We start from the raw sequence: 21,229 nt of genomic DNA on the forward strand, positions 1-21,229 counted from the left end.
CTCTCAGGCAACATACATTAATAACAATATTCTCCCTAATCTTTTCTATTATGTCTTTTTGGCAGGTTCTTCTCTAACCCTCAAATGAATAATCCTACGATAGTGACAAGAGTCAGTCCCATGACTATTAGAACAGTTTGTCTGACTTCCAGCTGTTCCTATAGTGGTTTATGGGGGACCTTCTAGCTGGGCTATCAGGATCCCGACACACCTACGGAACGGCCTCTGTGGCATCAACATCTTTAGATCTGATTGTGTTTCTGTCAATGTCCCTGTTGGACAGGTGGCTGGGGCACAATGTGTCAGGTGGTGTCAAGGTGCCTCTGCCTTACCCTTGACCTGGACCATGTGTGAAGTAACCTCCTTCACTTGTACAGACCAGTCCACCTAAGCTCAGTCCACTTCCTCTTGTGAACCCTGACCCTGACCCAGTCACCTGGTTTTACTTTGGTTGGCTCTGCTGCCTCCTGATCGATCGTCTGGGCTCGAACAACCTGGTTTGAGAGAGCTTTTGGTGAGAGAAATTAGAGCTTTTATGTATTCTGTCATTTCAATTTTACAGACATCCAGAGGTGGCATATGACCTCCATCTCTGGGTGGCTCTGGCATACTTCTTCCTGTTAACAACTCACTTGGTGACGTCTTCCCCCCTGGTAATGCTCTCATGGTCATCAGTACCTAGTGGAAGCGCCGTCGCACATTTTCCTTTTAATAATTTGATTGGCTCTCTCAACCAATCCTTGAGACTGAGGGTGATATATAGACCCAAACTTGTAGGTTATGCCCAGTGCATATCAACTTTCCCCAGCAGTTTGTTGTTAAAATGTGTTCCGTTGTCGGACCTGATGCGTCTTGTAACTCTGTACCTTGAGTGTGTGCCTGTGTGCACTATATGGGGTGTGATCAAACACTCGCAAGTTATGTGTACAGGAGTGGCGGCTCTTCTTCGAATCAGTCGACGTTGAACCCCATCTACTATCACCACAACTATGGAAGGAACACAAATAAGATTACATCTTTTCATTTATCAAGCATATTTATGATTTCAAAAAATTATTTTTTATGATTCTCTGGGGTCACTGATTCTAAACCTGCTGCTATCTGATCTATTAGTCTGTACTTGTCTGGCCCTCCTCTTAATAGTCTGTCCTCAACATAGATTGTTGTGTGCTTCTATCCCTCTTTTGAAATAGGATGGAATTCCTAAATCCGTCCTTTTCAATAATAATAATCTTAATAAACAGTCAACTTCTAGAAGAAAAGAGAGAAATAAAATAAAAATGCTTGCGTCTGTCAATCAATGCAGGAGAACCATGTCTTGTCTGAACTCACAGCGTCATCATTGTGCTTGGGTAAGGAATGTCATAATAAGTCGGCCTAATTATTAAAGAACGGGTTACACATTTATTTATTGGCCCCATATCAAGGCCCATTTTCCAGGTTTAGGAAATTAAGTAATTAATGTATTCCAGGGCGCCTCGTCCTCTCCAGTCCACCTGCCTATGACAACCATTCTATGATTTAAAAATTATATCTAGTCTGTTCCATCCTTAAGGGATGCTGGTGATGATTAAATTAGAATCGCACGCAGTTTTAACTCTACCTCTATGGGAGCTATCAGAATCAGTCACACATCAGTTCACCCTTCAGTCCTAAAATGTCTGAAAAATAAGTTAAGCATGTTGTCAGTGTCCCCATGATCAGTGTTCTCTACTATGTGTGTGGCTAAGCATGTGTCAGCATGCGTCTCTAATATTAACTGGACCTCCGATGTGTGCAGTTCTTTACATATCCTCAAATGTGGAGTAATGCAAGTGTTAATTTTGTTTGTGCACCCAGTCCGTAGCCTCAACCTCTGCTTTCACCATTGTTCTTCTCAGTGCCTCCACTCTGGACAAACACTGTGATGTGGAGCTGCAGTGTCAACGACTGCATACAATCTGCAACTCTGGTGTTCATTCACCGGCCGCTGCTACTCCTTGCTTCTCTGCATCGATCTCCAAGCCTCCTTAGCTGGGTCTTCACGAACCTCAATCTCGTGTTGCAGGCAGTCCCTCAGGAATTCAGATCTCATCTTGTATCAAGGAGGAGTTAAGGGCACAATGTCTTTGGTCCCCTGGTGGCGAGTAGGGATGCAGGACTTTGAACCAAAGTCTCCACTGCAGGCTGTTGTCATGCAGGTGTGATGTCATCATCATCTACTCTGTCCCACCGGACACTTTGCTTCCTGTTCAGTGTCTCTTTAGTCTCCAGTTGAATCATTGGGTGACTAGTGGGTGTGGCACATTTCTGTTCAGTGAGTACAGTTCGCTGTCAGCTGGTGGATCTGGGCACGCCTAATTCTGTGTCTCTGGTCCGGGCCTGGTGCCGTGGATCACTATTGCCTTGTGGCTGTGGCTATGTGTTGGGTGCTTGTTATGGCGGGTTAGACATTATGAGAGTACTGAAGTGGTTCTGACTGAGACTGCTTAACCCTGTGGTGGATAAGGACAAAATTAGCCCAATGTCCAGCCTGACTATAATTAAAAATTATTAATGCTCGCTAAAGCCTCCGTTGCCCCAGTAGTTACTCCTCTTACTCCTGAGCGGGCTTCTTTTATGCATATTATCTCTCTGTTATGGGGCCCCATCTATGGGCTGCTGACCCACCTGTTGCGGGACATAAGGTTTGAGGGAACTAAACTTGAAGCGGTGCAAACGTGGCTTGCTGTGGCTGTTGATAGATCAGTGCTTATGGATTTGGAGGAGGAGCTGGATACAGACTATACAGGACTTAAGGTCCATGTAGTTGTGCTGCAGTCTGCTGCACCGTGGCTTGTGCCATTTACTTCTGCTTTGGTCAGGTCATCTTTTCTCTGCTGTTTATTTTTATCTGTTTGTCGTCTGACCTGAGCTTCTAAGTCATAGAAGTTCATGTACTTTAGTCCTACTATCCCTTTCAGTTCGGTCTGTATGGTCACAGTCACTGATGATTCTATTGATAACCTAAAAACTGTTCAGTCATGCTATATTCAAGGAAATCTTTCCCTAGTTTGTCATTCTACAACTCTCTGATTCTATCTAAATAAGCTGCTCATCCCTCACCATCAAATGGTGGCATCATCATTATCTTAGAACCATCAACCTTTTTCTCAGTTTTTATTATTTTTAATGTGAACTGCTAAGAGAGGTGCCTTGTGGCTGGGAAAAACTTCAGTTATGCTTGAAAGGGTCAAATCTTTAAGAGAGACTGAGGAATATAAAATAGATTACTATATAAAATAATAAAGGGGATCAATTTAAAACTGAATACCCTCCTACCTTTGAATTAGAAGTCTCATTCTCTACTGACTGAGCTAGCCAGGCAATTTATCAGTTAATTTAAAGAAAAATTAAAACTTTGGCAAACAAGGCATTTCTTTAAAGCATCATTTCAAAAGTAAAAGATGGTCGACACTCTACTAATTAATAGTTATCTTCAAAAGGAATTATTCCGTCCTTGTGTTGTCCCTGACAAGTAGCTTAGTCAGGCTTCGTCATCTGTGGTTCTGGATTTAAAGTCTGCATTCACCTGTCCCTGTACTGCATTAAGTGTAACGATGCCTGAGATGGAGGCCTTTATTCCTCCATCTTCCACTTCTATTACCGGCATCTGTATGAATGGGTTGCTTGAATGATATGATGGAGGCGCTGTCGGGCCTGCTCTGCTGTCTATTTTAGATTAGTGTTCTTTAGGTTTGGGTATAAACTGCTGTCCTGCTGCTGAGCTTTCTCTACCCTGCCGTCTCTTATCGATTTTGTTTTACGTTCCAGTTCCTCAAGGGCCCATTGTTTGACCTGCTTCTCTTCTTCCGCCTCTGTTATTCCTACTCTAGCCTTTTACGGGTTGAAATTGTACTCAAACCCTTTTATCTGGTCATATCTGTCTTTTGCATCTTCTACATCCTTGTCTATGCTTTTCCTCATGCTTTCTCTTTCTTCCTCGTTGGGGAGAATTGTTTGGTCTTAACCATCCCCTTTGTATCCAACTTCCTTCTACTCTTTTGAATACGTTGCTTACTTCTGCCCACTTCAGGCCTGCTCTGTCCTTCACTCGTTCTTTCAACCAATCTCGCACTGTCATCTCTCCTTTGGGTGGGCTCGTCATTATGTGTTGTTGTGTTCTTTTATATTTTATCTGAACTGCAAATGTCCGTTTTCTGTTAATATTATATAAAAAAATACGTATTTATTAAAACTATGTTTCAGACAGAAAGCTGATGGTCACACACTCTATCAGTTTATGGGGAAAAACAAAACATTTGCACATCGCATAAACAGGTGTCAGTTTCTTAACAGCTCATGAGAAATCGATTACTCGTACATCCAACGGACGACTGTAATAATAACCACTATTTTTCCAAAAAACAGTAAACCCAAAACTATCCTTTGAAACCGACTAAAATAAAAATAAACCTCAGTTTTTTAAACGGTGATGAGAAATCAATTACGCCTAACGGCATTACTGTAATAATAACCACTGTCTTTTCCCAAGAAAAAACAGTAAACCCAACACTATTCTCTAAAACTGTCAATCAAAACAGATAAACAAATAAAAACTCAGTACTAAAACAGTGATGGGAAATCAATTACTCGTACGCCGGACGGCATTACTGTAATAATAACCACTATTGTTTCTTAAAATCAATAGTAAACCCAACACTATATCTTATCTTCAAAAGGGATTCTTTGTCACTGTCCTCTCTCAACTTCTCTCGCTCAGAGAGCCTACAGGAGCGGCGCGCGCAGCTAAGTGGGTAGGGAGGGGCGGCTCCGTCTGTGACGGCGCGTGTGCTCCGCGCGGTGATCCGCTGCAGCCTCTTACAGCTGTTCTCTCCCTTCTGTGTTTACGTTTCTGCTCTTGCCTTATTGCAGTGTTTAAGCTGAGTTTCCTCGTTGTTTCGCAGTAACCTCCTCAATCTCAAACTCGTAACTGCTCTTACACATAGTACACAATCGCCATATGGGTGTTCTTTACTCGGCAGCGTGCCTTTCAAAACAATAAATCCTTATTTGTCACTCGTGAAATTCAACAGACTAGAGCTTGCGTTGACACCGTGAGGTTTCGACTCTGCTTTGTTGATTCCACTTTGACAACATGTATTCACCACCGGTATTCAACATTCATTCACAGTTTATGCATTACACATGTGTTTAATTTCTACGCGGCCCCGGTTTCTTTCAGGGTTCGACTCTCCAGCGTTATTCGCCGGCCTCACTTCTTTTAGAGGGCTTTAAACTACGCGACCCCGGTTCCTTTCGGGGCCGACTCTCCAACGTTACCCGCCGGCCTCACTTCTTTTAGAGGGCTTTAAACTACGCGGCCCCGGTTTCTTTCAGGGTTCGACTCTCCAGCGTTATTCGCCGGCCTCTCTTCTGTTAGAGGGCTTTAAACTACGCGACCCCGGTTCCTTTCGGGGCCGACTCTCCAACGTTACCCGCCGGCCTCTCTTCTGTTAGAGGGCTTTAAACTACGCGACCCCGGTTACTTTCGGGGCCGACTCTCCAACGTTACCCGCCGGCCTCTCTTCTATTAGAGGACTTTAAACTACGCGGCCCCGGTTTCTTTCAGGGTTCGACTCTCCAGCGTTATTCGCCGGCCTCACTTCTTTTAGAGGGCTTTAAACTACGCGGCCCCGGTTTCTTTCAGGGTTCGACTCTCCAGCGTTATTCGCCGGCCTCACTTCTGTTAGAGGGCTTTAATGTCAAACTGTATCGTGATTTCCCTTTTTACGCTTTATTCTATTTATTTAAATCAAGTCAAAATTTCTGCAGTTTCAATACTCACTTCAATACTCCTGATCAATTTTAGAGTATTCAATCTGACTGATTTGAAATAAACGGGTTCAGTCTTTACCTTTTGTTGACACCGGCGTTCGATCAGTTTCTTGGAGTGGGCCTTGAAAGCAAGTGGTCCGTCTGGGGTCTCGTGCTCGTCCTTCTCAGGTCTCTGGACCGGATTTCACAACCATTCTCTTGCTACCATTTGTTAGAGTTGGAAATCGGCACACCACCTAGACGACACTCACTGGAAGAAAGAGCGGTAGACTTCTACGTTACATCTATAAGCGTTTTATTCAGAAATCAGGATACAAGTAGACATCATGCATGGACCCTTCTCCAGAGCTCTGACCAGTGGCCCCAGCCCTGGAGAAAAAGACCACGACTTAGAGTATGCGGCCATTTTAAATAGCCGAAAGGAACAGTTCTGATTCGTCAGGAGATAAGGGGGCGGTGTCTTCTCATTGGTTCTTGTTGCCAGCTCCCGCCTCTGCCGCTCCTTCATTGGTTCTTCTCGTCTGCCAATGAGTTCACATGTTGTGAAAAGGTGGGGGAAGAGGAGATAGTTGATTTAATAAACCCTCTCTTGTAAGAAGACTTCCTTCGGGCCTTATCTCTTCAGGGATGAGGCCTGGATCTTCTCCGAAGGTCGTCCACACACCGGGGGGGGCTTCTTCCCACGTGTGAGTGTGTGCGTGTGAGGGGGATCGGTGAAGGGGGGGTCAGTGAGGAGAGACAGTGAGGGTTTAAAGTGTCTAAGAAGGAGAATAAATGGCCCCATCTGGACCCTTGTTATCTATCCTCCCGACGAGGTAAGGACTGTGATTGCTCTTTCTAAACAATGAATACAATGAGCTCTTTCTCTAGTCATCTTCTTTGATGAGTGCAGTGCAGAAGGGGGTTTACATCAACATTCCTTAGGTGTCACTGTTATCTTTCTTTAGATCAGCTCAGACACCAGAGTGCTCCGCTGGAGGTTTTAACTTCCATTCAGTGTTTTCCATTTTACACATAATCTATATGCAAACAATACTAAGCTATGCTAAACTATAATATATATTCTTTAACACGTGTCCAAGGAAAGTCAAAATGCTCTCCACAACAAACCCGCCTGTTTGCATTCAGATTTCCTCCTCCTCCTCCTCCTCCTCCTCCTCCCCTGCCATTGCCGTCATCATAAGCTGCTTCGACATTCAACTGGCATCCCCGTGGAGCAAAGCAGAACCTAGTGAGAAGAGGCAGATGAATACAAGGCCCGAGCTGTGCAGGACACAATTTGAAATGGATGAAACAAGATTTTGTTCTCTTTTTTTTCTTTCTTACGAAGCTTGTAAAATGCTGATTAGAGGGCTCAAGGGAAAATGTCATCATTAGAGAATTACAACTGGTGGAACAAGACGGCAAACGAGTGCAACTTTGAATATTCTGAGCATGGGGTTCACTCCCGAATTGACCGGGCATTAGTTATCAGGGGGTGACAGAACCTTCTCTACATCTGCCCCCTCCCTCTGGAACTCAAACTCATCCGAGACTGCACCGACCTTTCCATTTTCAAACCCCAAATCAAAACCCACCTGTTCACAACTGTTTTTAATATGAGATTGTGTGCTCTGTGTTCTTATCGTTTATATTTATTATTTGTATTGTATAGATTTTAGGATGTTTTGATGTGATGTAAATTGAGTTCATTGAAAAGCACTATATAAATGAAATGCATTATTATTATTATTGTCATTTACATAATCATATCCAATGCCACGTCTTCTGTGTACTGCATTGACAGACCAAGTCCGATGTGGAGATTAAATTCAACATCCATGAATTGATCCAAACAAAACTGCATGTTGGGGTTTACTTACCTTTATCGGTATAGAACAAGTTGACGGTGCTATTCAGGAAGTTAGTGCACGGATTGAAGGAAACAAAGGCTGCAAAGCTGTTCCAGTGGTTAATACATCATTTATTTTTTGAACGAAGACATTTTTTAGATTTACGATAAGAGTTTTTCAATTTAATTGTTTTTTTACATTGAATTGTGACCATATCTTTTCATCATGGTATATGTTACGGCGTCTCTCGGTTGCCTAGGGTTACACAGCTGCCCCCAAAATGAGACAAATGGTGGCACTTAGGCACCACATCACAGAATGTTCACATCTCGGAGGTGACGAGAGAGAGAGAGAGAGAGAGCGGAGCACTGGATATCACTGATGACGTGATGTCTCTCAGGTGGAGGTGCTCCAGGTTTGCCAGAGCTGAAATGGATAGACAGCCCTCTTTTAAGAAGAGGGTGGAGTTAAGTCGGGGGACGTAACAGTATCGGCGTTTGTCAATATGCGTTCTTGTCTGTACTTCTTTGTACTTGTGGACTCGTGAAACGTCATCAGTCGCAGCCCGAGTACATGTTCCAATTCAAAGTCTGCTTATTGCAAAGCACGGTCAAAATGCCAGGAAACTCTTTGTGCTCGTTAGATCCTCCAAAACCCAGTTATGATATCTCATGTGAAACCGCTACTGAGACATCAGAGCCAGCGCAGCATTTTTAAAAGTCTTGCCGAGATCAGGCTGCTGTCGGCGGCCACACAGGACGCTGACCGCCCCGGCGCTGCGGAGCTCACTGAGCGAACAGAACCTCAAATCTACGGCTCGTATCTTTATTAGGCTGAATCATAACAAACCAACCTCAAAATTGATTCTTAAACTGCTAACTTCTTGCCTGAAAACATCCTAAAATTACAATCCGTGACTCAAAAACAGTAATTTTTTGAAAAAGTAAACTGTCAGTTGTTTATTTTCTTCTCCGCTATTGTTTCCGGTTGCCGGTGCGAAATGCATTCTGGGATATCGGCTGGCCAGAGTACGCACAAGTCTCCTCTGATGCGTCCTCCGGAAAGTGCGAGGATCAAGTCACATCCGGGCATTTTGACCGTGCTTTGCGAGAAGCGGACTTTGGATTGGAACATGTACTCGGGCTGCGACTGATGACGTTTCACGAGTCACGAGAACACAACCACAGAGAAGTACAGACAAGAACGCATCTTGAGAAACGCCGTTTCTCTCTGCCCTTCCATTGCCATTTCCCATCCATCCACCAGATGCCCGTGGACTTGCCCTCCCCCCGTTCCTCCTCGCCTGACTGACCCGCCCATCTACACACCTGTTTCCACTTGTTCTCATCAGCCATGCAGTTACCTTCCCATCCCGCTCTCCCACCTGTTTCCAATTCCCCTAATCAGTTCCCTCACCCCTCTGACAAGTAGATACAACCCAGATGATTGAAACCACATTGCTTGTGGAAATGTACCGAACGGTGGAGGTGGAAATTATCTCCCGGCTCTCCTCCCTGCACACGGTGCGACCAAATGCTCTTTCAGAGGAACATGTCCGTCAACTGAAACAAGCAACAACTGCTACCTGCAGCCCGTCTGCTACATCATAAGAGCGTTCTGAGAAGTGACTGGAGCATCATCAGCCGCCAGAGAACTGCCTTGTGCTATTTTGGCTCATTTATTAAAGTGCAGAGGTGTTGGACATGTTGCTTTTATACGCCGTGACACAGTCTTGCATAACACCAGAGACGCACTTTCGAGAGTTCTTTTTAAAAATATAATCTAACATGTCTTACGGTGTGATGTAAAAAGCTGTTCTCTGATCTACCTCATAGGTCCAAAATTAATAGAACTGCTGTGTCACACATTATTGTGTGTGAAGTAAAGCCACATCAGAGAAATATGCCCCGTCACTCGTCAACCATCCACATGCGAATAAATCATTTCTTAAAGCATTACGGCAGGAAGATGATACAGGGAGGCATACTTTTTTGTAATCACACTGTCTCTGTAAATGCTGGATGTCCAGGTCGTGCTCTGATCATAAAATACATAACATGCAGTACTCTGTTGAAATACCAAGGACATAAGCTGCAACCACATTCAACCTGTAACTATGAACAGCCAGCTTGTGGGTGGAAGATAGTTGAGGATTTCAAACACTGTCCCCGTTAAAAAACATAAAACGAATATCTAGAAGAAAAGAAAAGGTGTTGCAGCATTTCGATCCCAGTAGGCTGCACCTGTCAGAGAAGAATTGATTCGTAAAAGCCGTGCGAATTAATATCTCAACTGTGTATAACTGGGAGCGAGGAATCGGAGTAAATTGGCAGAAGCTGGCAGACAGGCATTTATTTTAGTGGAATGCAGCCAGAACAAGTGTTGGAAAGACGACTGGCAAAAGGCTGAGAGGATGTGTTGAATCATTGACATCCCATGTTCAGTGATTGTGGTACACTGCCCTCTGAAAAGCCCAATAAAGAAAATAAATCATACGCACAGGCTTTCTTGTGCTTATTGTTTTCACCTTCAACCAATTCTTTAATTCAATTCAATTCAGTTCATTTGTATAGCCCAATTTCACAAATTACAAATTTGTCTCGGAGTGCTTTATGGCACACAAAAAAAAGAACACTTAAACGAACAATTAAATGGAGTGAAAGCATATGAAGCTTACATCTAGGACCTATCAAAATAGACACGAACAAATAAAAAATAACTTTTTCATTCTTTACACTCGTCAAGGTCACATGTGAGGAGGGACAAAAAAAGTGAGAACGAGCCTCAGAGCCAGAGTAAGATGACAAAGGAAGGTTCTTTTAAGTTTGCCTCTCAGGAGTTTTTTTTAAAGGTTAATTTTCCAGAGGGTTGGTTTTAAATGTCAATCCCAGAAAATCCCAAAAGATGTGAGATTTGTTTTAGCGCTATGGTTACATCTTCCACCACAGTGAATGTTTGATTACTACGGATGAGTCCAGGTCCATCTATCTGGTTGTCTGTCCAGCGATCCATCAAAAACTTTTTCAAATACCACTGATCAGATTGTCAAAAAGCTGAAGGGCAAAATTCAGGTTAACACTCTTATTTGGTGCTCGCTAGTGTGCATCGACATGTTTAATTGGTACAAAACGTTGTGATTGATGAATGCCAAATAGTTGAATAGGGTAACATGTTGAACTAATAGATAGACCCATGATACTTCCCCAGTTGATTACTCGCATTAAGGAATTATATTTCTGTGTTTGTTGCAAGTTTCCTGAAATTGTATTCTTGAATATGTAAATGAGCATGAACGCTAACTTTTGGTGAATGTAGTTCAAGTCTACCGAGGCAAATATACCGAATAGTAAAATAAATACACTACCGTTCAAAAGTTTGGGGTCACTTAGAAATGTCTTTATTTTTCAAAGAAAAGCACTGTTTTTTCAATAAAGATAACATTAATCGAAAATGCACACTATACATTGTTAATGTGGTAAATGACTATTCTAGGTGGAAACGTCTGGTTTCTAATGAAATATCTCCAGAGGTGTATTGAGGCCCATTTCCACCAACGATCACTCCAGTGTTCTAATAGTACATTGTGTTTGCTAATCGCCTAATATCTGATTAGAAAACCCTTGTGCAATTATGTTAGCACAGCTGAAAACAGTTATGCTGGTGATATAAGCTATACAACTGGCCTTCCTTTGAGCTTGAAGTTTGATGAACAAAATTAATACTTCAAATATTAATCATTATTTCTAACCTTGTCAATGTCTTGACTATATTTTCTATTCAATTTTCAATTCATTTGATAAATAAAAGTGAGTTTTCATGGAAGACACGAAATTGTCTGGATGACCCCAAACTTTTGAACGGTAGTGTACATGCATGTTTAATTTGAATGTTTTCTCTCCACTAAACTGAATGAGGACCCTTTTGTTGACAACATTTTTGGGGTAAAAACTGCCTAAAATCTCAAAACGGACCAGTTTTTTTTTTTTAACCTGTCGTGTTTCACCTTTAATATTAAAGCTAAGCCCTCACCATCTCATTCAGGAACCCGTCATTGCACAAAATAAACAGAAAGCTCGAAATAGTTTTGCTACATCTGCTCTTGCGTTGCACAACGTAGCTCCTCGCTGTGTGTGTTTACAGGGCGGACCCTCAGAGGCTGGACGCATTCATCATGGACAAAGCTCTGCTGGACTACGAGGTCTCCATAGATGCCGACTGTAAAACATTGACAGTGGGGAAACCCTTCGCTATAGAAGGTAGGCTGCTTTTTATAAGACCAATAACTTACTTATTCACGGTTATTACCTTCACATTGAAAATGCGGAAGGTTATGTTTTGATCTCCATTTATTTATTTGTATGCGTGTTCCTTGCATAACTAAAAAAGTATTAAACCGAATCGCATGCAATTTGGTGGGATGATTGGTTATTATCCGGGGACCATTTGATTAGATTTTGGGATCTATCGGGTCAAAGGTCAAGGTCATGGTCATGAAAAGGTCAACATCTTCTTGAATCGCATGAAATTTGGTGGGATGATTGGTCATTATCCGGGGACCATTTGATTAGATTTTGGGATCGATTGGGTCAAAGGTCAGGGTCAAGGTCATGAAAAGGTCAACATCTTCTTGAATCGCATGAAATTTGGTGGGATGATTGGTCATTATCCGGGGACCATTTGATTAGATTTTGGGATCGATTGGGTCAAAGGTCAGGGTCAAGGTCATGAAAAGATCAACATCTTCTTTTTACGATAGCACGGTCAATTTTTATCCAATTGGCATGCAACTAATGCCAAAATGTTCATAATTCAATGCCCAATCTTGTGATATGCGAAGGTATGCGCTCTACCGAGTGCCCATTCTAGTTGTTGATATGTTTCTCTTTGTTATTTTCTAAAGCAGAAAAGGGAAACAACATATCAATACATTGCAAGTTTTGCCTTCCAACTTTGAAAGAGTAGATTAACTTTGCTTTGCGATAACTTTCACTCTACTGTTTTTTCCCCCTTTGTCTGCTTTACTCCACCAAATTATGACAACATTTTAAATTTATAGAGTTTTATCGAGTCTATTGTGTCGTAAAGTGTGTCTACGTGTGCCGATATGCATATCTAGGTAAGGCCTTAATTCTAAAATGTAAATGTAAATTCAAATTGTAAACTTTAAACTCTATTTTTACAAATGTCGGTAATCGAATGATGTCTTTTTTTCTTATAACTAAAACAGTCTCATCTTCTTGTGTACTAATTCTGTCGCGTCGTCCCTATTCTGTTACTCCCCAAGCTTATATTATGCAAAATAGTACTTTATGAATATGTGTGACTTTCCCAACTTTTTGATTTTGGTATAGATTGATGATCCATCCATTATCCATTATACCGCTCATCCTCATTCGGGTCGCGGGGCGCTGGAGCCAATCATATTGGGCGAAGGCAGGGTTCACCCTGGACAGGCCGCCAGTCCATCCAGGACACATATAGAGACATACAACCATTCACTCTCACATATACACCTATGGGCAATTTAGAGATCAATTAATAGATTGATGAACATTTGTAAATTTAAATGAGTCATTTGTCAGCACTGGAAAACATTACAGTTATCAGTAACCCTGATTAAAGCACCAGTATCCACAGATCTGTTTTGCTTTTAAAGCATCACTACATTTGAAGAGGTCGTCCTGAATGAGTGCAGATAAACTGTCCATGAGCATTTTAGGACAGCCCAGAATTCAACAATATCCATCAGGAAACCTTTGCACGGTTAATCGTCTTGCTTTCAACAGCTTAGGTCGTCTCCTGTCTGCCGTTAGTCTCCGGTCCACTTAGCAAGCTCCTTCCTCCCACTGTGAAGCTGCTCCCATGGCGCTCGCTTCCATTACAGCCCACCATAGTCCCAGATTCCAGTGTTGTTGTTAATTACTTAATGCACCCGTAAGCTTCGAGGATACAATACAAATCAAGGCGAGGTACTTCTGTAATTGGCTGTTTCTGACTTCGTCACACTTCGCTGGCATGCAAAGAAGAGAATCACTCAACATTAAGTACCTGGTTTGTGTTAGAGTCATGATGGCGCTTTCTGATAAGCACTGGTACAATTAAAATAAAAATATACCAAGACTCCCTCTTTTCTTATCAGTTGTTATTTCCCTTACTCTGTGAAAGAATATAAGGACAGCACATGGAGTTGAAATAATTGTACTGCCACGAAAAGGGAATAATTATGTGTGTGTGTGTGTGTGTGTGTGTCCATTGGCAGGCTATGGCATTGGTCTCCCTCAGAACTCTCCACTCACCTCCAACATCTCTGAGCTTGTGAGTCAGTACAAGTCCGATGGCTTCATGGACACGCTGCATGACAAATGGTACAAGGTCGTGCCCTGCGGGAAGCGCAGCTTTGCTGTGACACAGGTAGGAACAGCACCGCCTTTTCTACACAACAGCTGCAAATGTATTGTTCTGCATGGTGACATGGAAGGAAATGTTGAATTTTGCTATATTATCACATGGCTTTAACTTCCTGCTAAGAGTTCCAAAAATAAAAAATAAAAAATACAGCTGCCCTAATCAATTTGATCTTTTGAACATTAAATCAAATGACTATTCATAATGGGAAAATAATGTTAAATGTGAATAATGTTTCCCCCAGCTCCACAGAGTTTTACAGTGTTGGCATCGTTCAGCTTGTTTTTATGGAGGACTCAAAATGACTTAAGTATAAATAAATGAATGCATGAATAAATACAAGAATAAATAAATAAATGCTTAAATAAATGTAGAAATAAATAAATAAATACAAGAATAAATGTATAAATACAGAAATAAATACAGAAATTAATAAATATAAGTTATAACTCAACAGGACATCATTAAATAAATGTATTTCTACATTTCTGTATTTCTTCATTTATTTATATCTCTATTTATGTGTCCACACGTATTTCTTCATTTATTTATGTGTGACATTTACGTGTCCGTATATTCAAATGAGCTGGGCGGTCCGAACCTCATTGTTGAACAGGATTGGTCAAGTCAGGAGCAAGACAGAAGCAATCGATCCCTAGCACTTGGATCTGTAGACGAACAGCGTTTATTATGCATTCTTGTCTGTACATTCTAAATACTACTGTTGTTGAGTCACGGAATGTAATTTAAGGATGTTTTCAGCCGAGAAGTTAGTAGTTTAAGCATCAAATCTGTGGTCGGTTTATCGAGATTCAGCCTAATAAGGATATGCGACGGAGATTTGAGGTCCTGCTCGTGGGACCTTTGAGCTCCGGCGCCTGGCGCCCAGCTGTGTGGTGTGAGAGAGAGGAAGCCTGATCTCGGCAGGACTTTTGAAATGCTCAATCATCGCTGGCTCCTGTAGCGGCTAAACATGAGATATAATTAGGTTTTGGAGGATCTAAAGAGCACAACAAGTTTATTATTTCCTAAAAGATAACGTTACGTCAATTTGACTGAGGGTTAAGATTCATAACTTCATATTGTAACGACCCTGGGTCAGGAAGCTACGAGATGTTGTATAGTTATTACCGTTTATTCGTAGCCTACGCCAAACAACAGTGAACACCGCAACACATTCTACTCCACTGTAAAGTATTTTACAGTGAATAATTGGAGTAAATTCATGCGCAAGAACAGTTGATGTGGTGACGTCACAAGACCAGACAGACCGTCCCAAGGCCGAGTCTGGATTCCAAGACCAGATTCCAAAGACCAGACTCCAAAAGAACACGAGTCTGTACTCAGTGTTCTTGGAATTGATAAACGGCTGAAGTCAAAAAGCTGTCTAGGCTAAGTTCTGTTAACGGTGAGCTGAGCGAGTCAACTTCAGCGTCATGTGCCAGGCAGAAATAGTAGAGCATAACACACCAGGTGCATCACACTCCTGTGACCAATCATGCTTTAGACAGAGGTTCGGACCGCCCAGCTCATTTGAATATACGGACACGTAAATGTCACACATAAATAAATGAAGAAATACGTGTGGACACATAAATAGAGAAATAAATAAATGAAGAAATACAGAAATGCAGAAATACATTTATTTAAAGATGTCTTGTTGATTTATAACTTATATTTATTCATTCCTGTATTTATTTATTTATTTATACATTTATTTAAGCATTTATTTATTTATTTATACATTTATTTATTCATTTATACATTTATTTAAGCATTTATTTATTTATTCTTGTATTTATTCATGCATTCATTTATTTATTTATTTATACTTAAGTCATTTTAAGACCTCCATATGTTTTGGTTTTCCAGCCCACAATCTTTTTATTTGATTTCTTCTTCTTCGGCTAAAAAATATGGTCCGATCGAAAAAAAGTGAATTGTAAATAATGTTTCGAGGGAAGCGTATTTTATCGTAGAGTACGTAAGGCCATCTTTTAGGAAACTCTTTGCTTATAGCAGGGATTCCCAAAGTGTGCCTCTAGGGGGTGCGCGAGAGGAAAAATGTAATGGTGGTCTAATGGTGTAATAATTAATATTAAACATTCTCAGGGCTCTCAAGTGTCATTTCGGTCTTAACCACATCGTATTTTGAAAAACTCTTGGCTATTTAATGTTTGAATGCAGGGTGCTCCCCCCGTCAACAATTCTCTGGCTTATCGCAACAACGACTTCATAAGAAGATAACACATCACTGTTGTGTTTACAGCTTGTACTGCGGCCCCGAGAGGAAAATAAATGATGTAACAAATCACACCCCGTGGAATCGGGACCTATTGCCTCATGAAACATTAAATTAAAACAACTCGGTTTATCTCTCTGGTTAGTCAAAATGACATACATTGATCACAGTTTTATTTTCACGATTTATTTGTACAGAAGTAGCTTTCTTCTCACTTTTCTCGGTCCTTACCCGGAACTTTTTTTCCTTATTAATGTTCTCGGCTGTCATAATACAGTCGCTGCACTGCCTCTACAACCTCCATGTACAGTGATGGCTCCTCACTAATTCTGATCCCTGACCCTCCATGTGCTAACCCCATAACTTTGGTACCCCCCTCTACACCTCGGTTATTACCGAGCACTCTGCTCTCTAAGCAGCCGCCCAGCTGTGACTTTGGAATCCCCAAAAGTGTCTCCTCGCTCGGTGCTGACTGCACACTCCCGATTATCGAGCGTGAATGAAAAAACTAATTTTCCCCATCGTCCTCTTGTGTTTGTACTTTATTTTATTTTATTTGTCCTGTTTTCAAAAGGCAGAAAACACTCTTGGCATTGCTCGTTACGCAGTCTGATAAAGCAGCTCTCGTGGTTATGTGCTGTTGAAGGACAGCGTTACCTGAAGACATCCCTGTAAATGCCCGTCGTCTGAGTCTCCTGTGAGCGGCACACTGCAGTGCCACAGATCCAGTGTCTCTGAAGTCCACCGTGTCCCACTGCGTAACAGCTGGACGTGATACAGATGCGATCTCCAGCTGCAGACATTTAAATTGCTCCGGGTACAGTTCATGTTGCAGCGGCATGTCTCAGAGAAAGCTGCTTGACCAATATTTCTGCCGTTAAATAAGTTACATAGAATATGTATAATTAAATTGAGTCATCCTGAATCGGCATTCGTTGGCAAAGTCGCAAGGAGCTGTCAAAATGAACTCTGGACAACATCAGAGGGACGTAAGCAATATGAATTACTGACAGAGCTGGCTCAGTTTAGTCCTGCTCAGCATTTTTGTTGTTGTTTTGCGATCTATTATTCCGATGAATGGCTACGACACCACAGACGGCAAGCCTGGGATTCTGAAGAGATGAAACATGGGATGGAGTGGCTTCAGCGAAGGCAGCCAAACTCTCTGGCCTCCGTCCATCTCCCTGTCACCCCGAAGAATTTGATCCCATTTGAAGTAATAAAAGCAATACCAATGATTAACATATTATTCAATTACCTAACATTAGGACGGCCACACTTAACATCGGCCGGAAATAAAATGTGATCAAAGGGAGGAACATTGGGAGCGTTATGTGTTTTATTGAAGTTATTCATCGATTTTTGCAGCATATTTATGCAAATAACCCATGCAATTTCTAAGTGGAGTTCTAAATTATAAGATCCCTGAGAAAAATCATTGTTCCATATGGTTGAATGCGGGGGAAATAGACAGAAGTGTGTGTGTGTGTGTGTGTGTGTGTGTGTGTGTTGCCAAAACTTGGGAGAAGGGGCTTAAATGTGCTGATGGAAGCCAATAACTGTGCTGAATGTTGGAGCGGGTTGATTAACAATACCTTACACTGCCTTTCACACACTGGAGCTAAGTATCAGATTAAATTAATCCCATGTGTCCTCAGTGAGTTTGTCTTAAAGGATAATACCACTGTATTTGTTTTGTCCTAAGTTGGACATGTCTTCTCCAGCCGTCAGATGTGACACTGACGACTGTCAGTAGTAGTATAGGGACATGTATGCGCGTATACGTACGTGCACGCGCGCCACCTCACATGCACTCTCATGCACGCATATATATGTCCCTATTATGCATATTTTTTATGAAAAAAAATATATTTATTTAAATAAAAATTAAAATATATTATTTAAAATATAAAAATATTATCACAAATTAAAAATCTATAAAATAAAATAATTCCCTATAGATAGGAGCTCTTGTTTGTACCATTTAAACATTTATAAAACCCTTCCCTGTGTCTTTAATAATACAAAGTGTTTATCAATGTGCTGAAATGAATGTAAGGGGGTGTGTCACCCCAGCCGCACATGCACTGATGTAGCTTCGTATATCATACATGCACGAGCGGCACAGTAGCTAGGCTAATGAGCACATTCTGCTTATGAATAGGTAGAGGCGGGAAGCTAAGGTATGGGGGCGTGTTTGGTGGGAAAAAAAGGTATGTCCGGAGGAGTAGGGAACGATGTTATTGGGTGCATACTATTTATGAATAGGAGGGGCGGAGGGTCAGGTAGGGGGTGTGTCCCTTAAAAAGGTACGTCTGTGAATCGCTCTCACATCAACAGTCTACCGTTATCTGTCTGCTGATCACATCGCTATATCTGTTGGCGCAGCCCATTCCTTAAGAATAATTTTTTCTCCAAAAAACAAAAAAGGTAAGTGATGTTGTGTTTGATAAAATGTTGTATAATATATCGATTGTAATATGGTTGTGTACTTGATAGCGAGGGTTCCGCATGGTGCTGGTTGCGTGTTCTGTGCCGTGCTCAGTAGTCTAGAGCCGTTAGCCTCCGGCCCTTTAGCCTCTCCGGAGCTATATGAACACACGTGGACCCAAGGCTGGTGTATAATGTTTAGCTTGTAATAGTGTTGTGTACTGGCTAGCGATGGTTCCGCATGGTGGTGGCTGTGTGTCCAGTGCCGTGCTCAGTAGTCTAGAGCCGTTAACCTCCGGCCCGTTAGCCTCTCCGGTGCTATATGAACACACGTGGTCCCTAGGCTGCTGTATAATGTTTAGCTTGTAATAGTGTTCCGCATGGCGGGGGAGCAGCAGCCTAGTGTCGTTAGCCCCGGTGCTGTTGTATAATAGTATTGTGAACTTGCTAGCGAGGGTACCGCATGGCGCTGGCTGTGTGTCTGGGGCGGTGCGCATCAGTCTAGAGCCGCTAGCCACCGTGCAGCTATCCCCATGGGCTACAGGGACACACGTGGACCCTATGCTGTTGTATAATATTTCGATTGTAATTCATCTTTATATAAATATATATTCAATCACTCTTTAGTATAAAACATACACTGACGCTGTGTTTTTATTAATTAGCAGATCATGGATAATATAAATATTGGTAACATCGAAAATATGCTGCCGTCAGCTGCTGTATGTTCCGGTAGTGAGTATTAAATAATTATAGTAATGATGATATGGGCTAATAGCGTTTTGTTACGGTCTATATGTATGATTTATCTTGTTTTAGACAGGCTGAAACGTAGGCGACCGCCCACAGTCGTAAAGTCAACCCCCCCAAAGACATGTGCGCAACAGCTGTTCGACCCCTCCCCACCGATCAATGACAACGCATCAGAACTAGCTGCGGCAATAGCTGGTATACCTGGGGTTGTCGGTGAGTATTTGTTTTAATTACATGATGGCTGCCTAATTATCCATACGTTAATATTGTGTAGTATGGTGCAAAAATAAAAAATTAAAAAGTGGCATTATCTTGTTGATTTCTTCAGCTTTCAAGACTCCTATGAGACCTGCTGGTGTTAAAATATTGACACATCCTGTTGCATACAGTCAGGACATCTGTGCACAGCTATCAGGTAATATATAGCTCCTGTATTATTACCTCCGTATATATATATATATATATATATATATAGAGAGATGTAGATATATATGTATAGATATGTGTTTTCTCAGAGGCTTTAAAGACCCCTTTGAGACATGCTGGTGTTAAAATATTGACACATCCAGTGGCATACAGTCAGGACAACTGCACACAGCTATCAGGTAATATACTGTATTATTGTTATTATTACTACCATATATATATATATATATAGAGAGAGAGATGTAGATATGTGTTTTCTCAGAGGATTTTCAGAGCAGACCAGACCTAGCATCAGCCCCCCGGTGTGGGAACACCCCCTCATCAGATGATGACCCCCTTAGCTGTGCTCAATTGTACACACTCTCATCACCAAAGCCAAAGAAGAAGAAGCAGAAGAAGCTGATAAATAACAGGTCTGTTATGGGTAGACATAATGACATGTCATATTTGTTTATAAACAGTCTATAAAATATATATGCTATTTCACCCTAGAGCGATTCCATTATCAAGGGATACGTCTACACTATGTGTCGAAACGCAGACCATTGATAATACATGCTCTTCTGAGACACAAACACCTAGGGAGCCAACGACGAGAACACTTGCTACACAGACAAAGCAGTGTATTCAAAACCGTAAAAGGTGTGTTTTTAGTTATCTTGTTGACATTTTATTATATATATATTTTTTTCAAAATGAAAATGTAATAATATAACTTATTATTATTGCTGTTCCACAGATCCGTGAAAGCCTCGCAGGAGCCAACGACAACAGTTGCTACACAGACAAAGCCGTGGATTCAAACCGTCCCCAAGAAAGCCGTTAAAAGGTGTGTTTTTAGTTATCTTGCTGACATGTTTTTTTTATTTATTTTTTTCAAAATGAAAATGTAATAATAACTTATTATTGTTGTTCCACAGATCTGTGAAAGCCTCCATTACCCGATTCCACACCCGTACAGACCCTACAGACATCTGCTGCAGCAGCAGCAGCAGCAGCAGCAGCAGCAGCAGCAGCAGCAGCATCATCAACAATACACCCAACGACATCCTCGTCGATGACATTGTGATAAATTCAGGTTTTGACGCTCCGTCCCCACAGATTGTGATACACCCTATGGTTCATACATCAACAGCTCTATGTTTAAATGCCTATGATTTACCACTGGTTCAGGCATCACAAGATCTATGTTTAAATGCCTATGATATACCATCCGAGGTGCTAGATCTTTTAGACAGCGTCTGCCCAGAGCAACTGTTTGATGGGAGGGGTGTTTGTTCCAATGGGGTTGTCGATAATCAGTATACAGAATTGAGAGGTTTGCTTGGCGACATACAGGGGGGCA

At 41.7% G+C, this 21,229-nt stretch overlaps 1 protein-coding gene and 2 long non-coding RNA genes across 3 annotated transcripts in view; all 3 read left to right on the forward strand.

Moving 5' to 3' along the window:
- The window catches only part of grin3a (glutamate receptor, ionotropic, N-methyl-D-aspartate 3A), a 79,254-nt gene that overhangs the window by 34,548 nt on the left and 23,477 nt on the right, over nt 1–21,229 (forward strand). Inside the window, exons 6-7 of the mRNA XM_056433174.1 lie at nt 11,769–11,884; nt 13,888–14,039. Of these exons, the coding sequence (XP_056289149.1) occupies nt 11,769–11,884; nt 13,888–14,039 (268 nt within the window). The remainder of the gene's footprint in view (nt 1–11,768; nt 11,885–13,887; nt 14,040–21,229) is intronic.
- LOC130205139 (uncharacterized) lies at nt 19,628–20,181 on the forward strand. Its single transcript, XR_008833885.1, has 4 exons — nt 19,628–19,671; nt 19,787–19,873; nt 19,974–20,063; nt 20,147–20,181. It is a non-coding gene; the product is annotated as an uncharacterized LOC130205139 (long non-coding RNA).
- On the forward strand, nt 20,388–20,965 carry LOC130205138 (uncharacterized). Its single transcript, XR_008833884.1, has 3 exons — nt 20,388–20,526; nt 20,624–20,713; nt 20,805–20,965. It is a non-coding gene; the product is annotated as an uncharacterized LOC130205138 (long non-coding RNA).

The sequence above is a fragment of the Pseudoliparis swirei genome, chromosome 15 (genome assembly GCF_029220125.1).
Source record: "Pseudoliparis swirei isolate HS2019 ecotype Mariana Trench chromosome 15, NWPU_hadal_v1, whole genome shotgun sequence".
Lineage (NCBI taxonomy): Eukaryota > Metazoa > Chordata > Actinopteri > Perciformes > Liparidae > Pseudoliparis > Pseudoliparis swirei.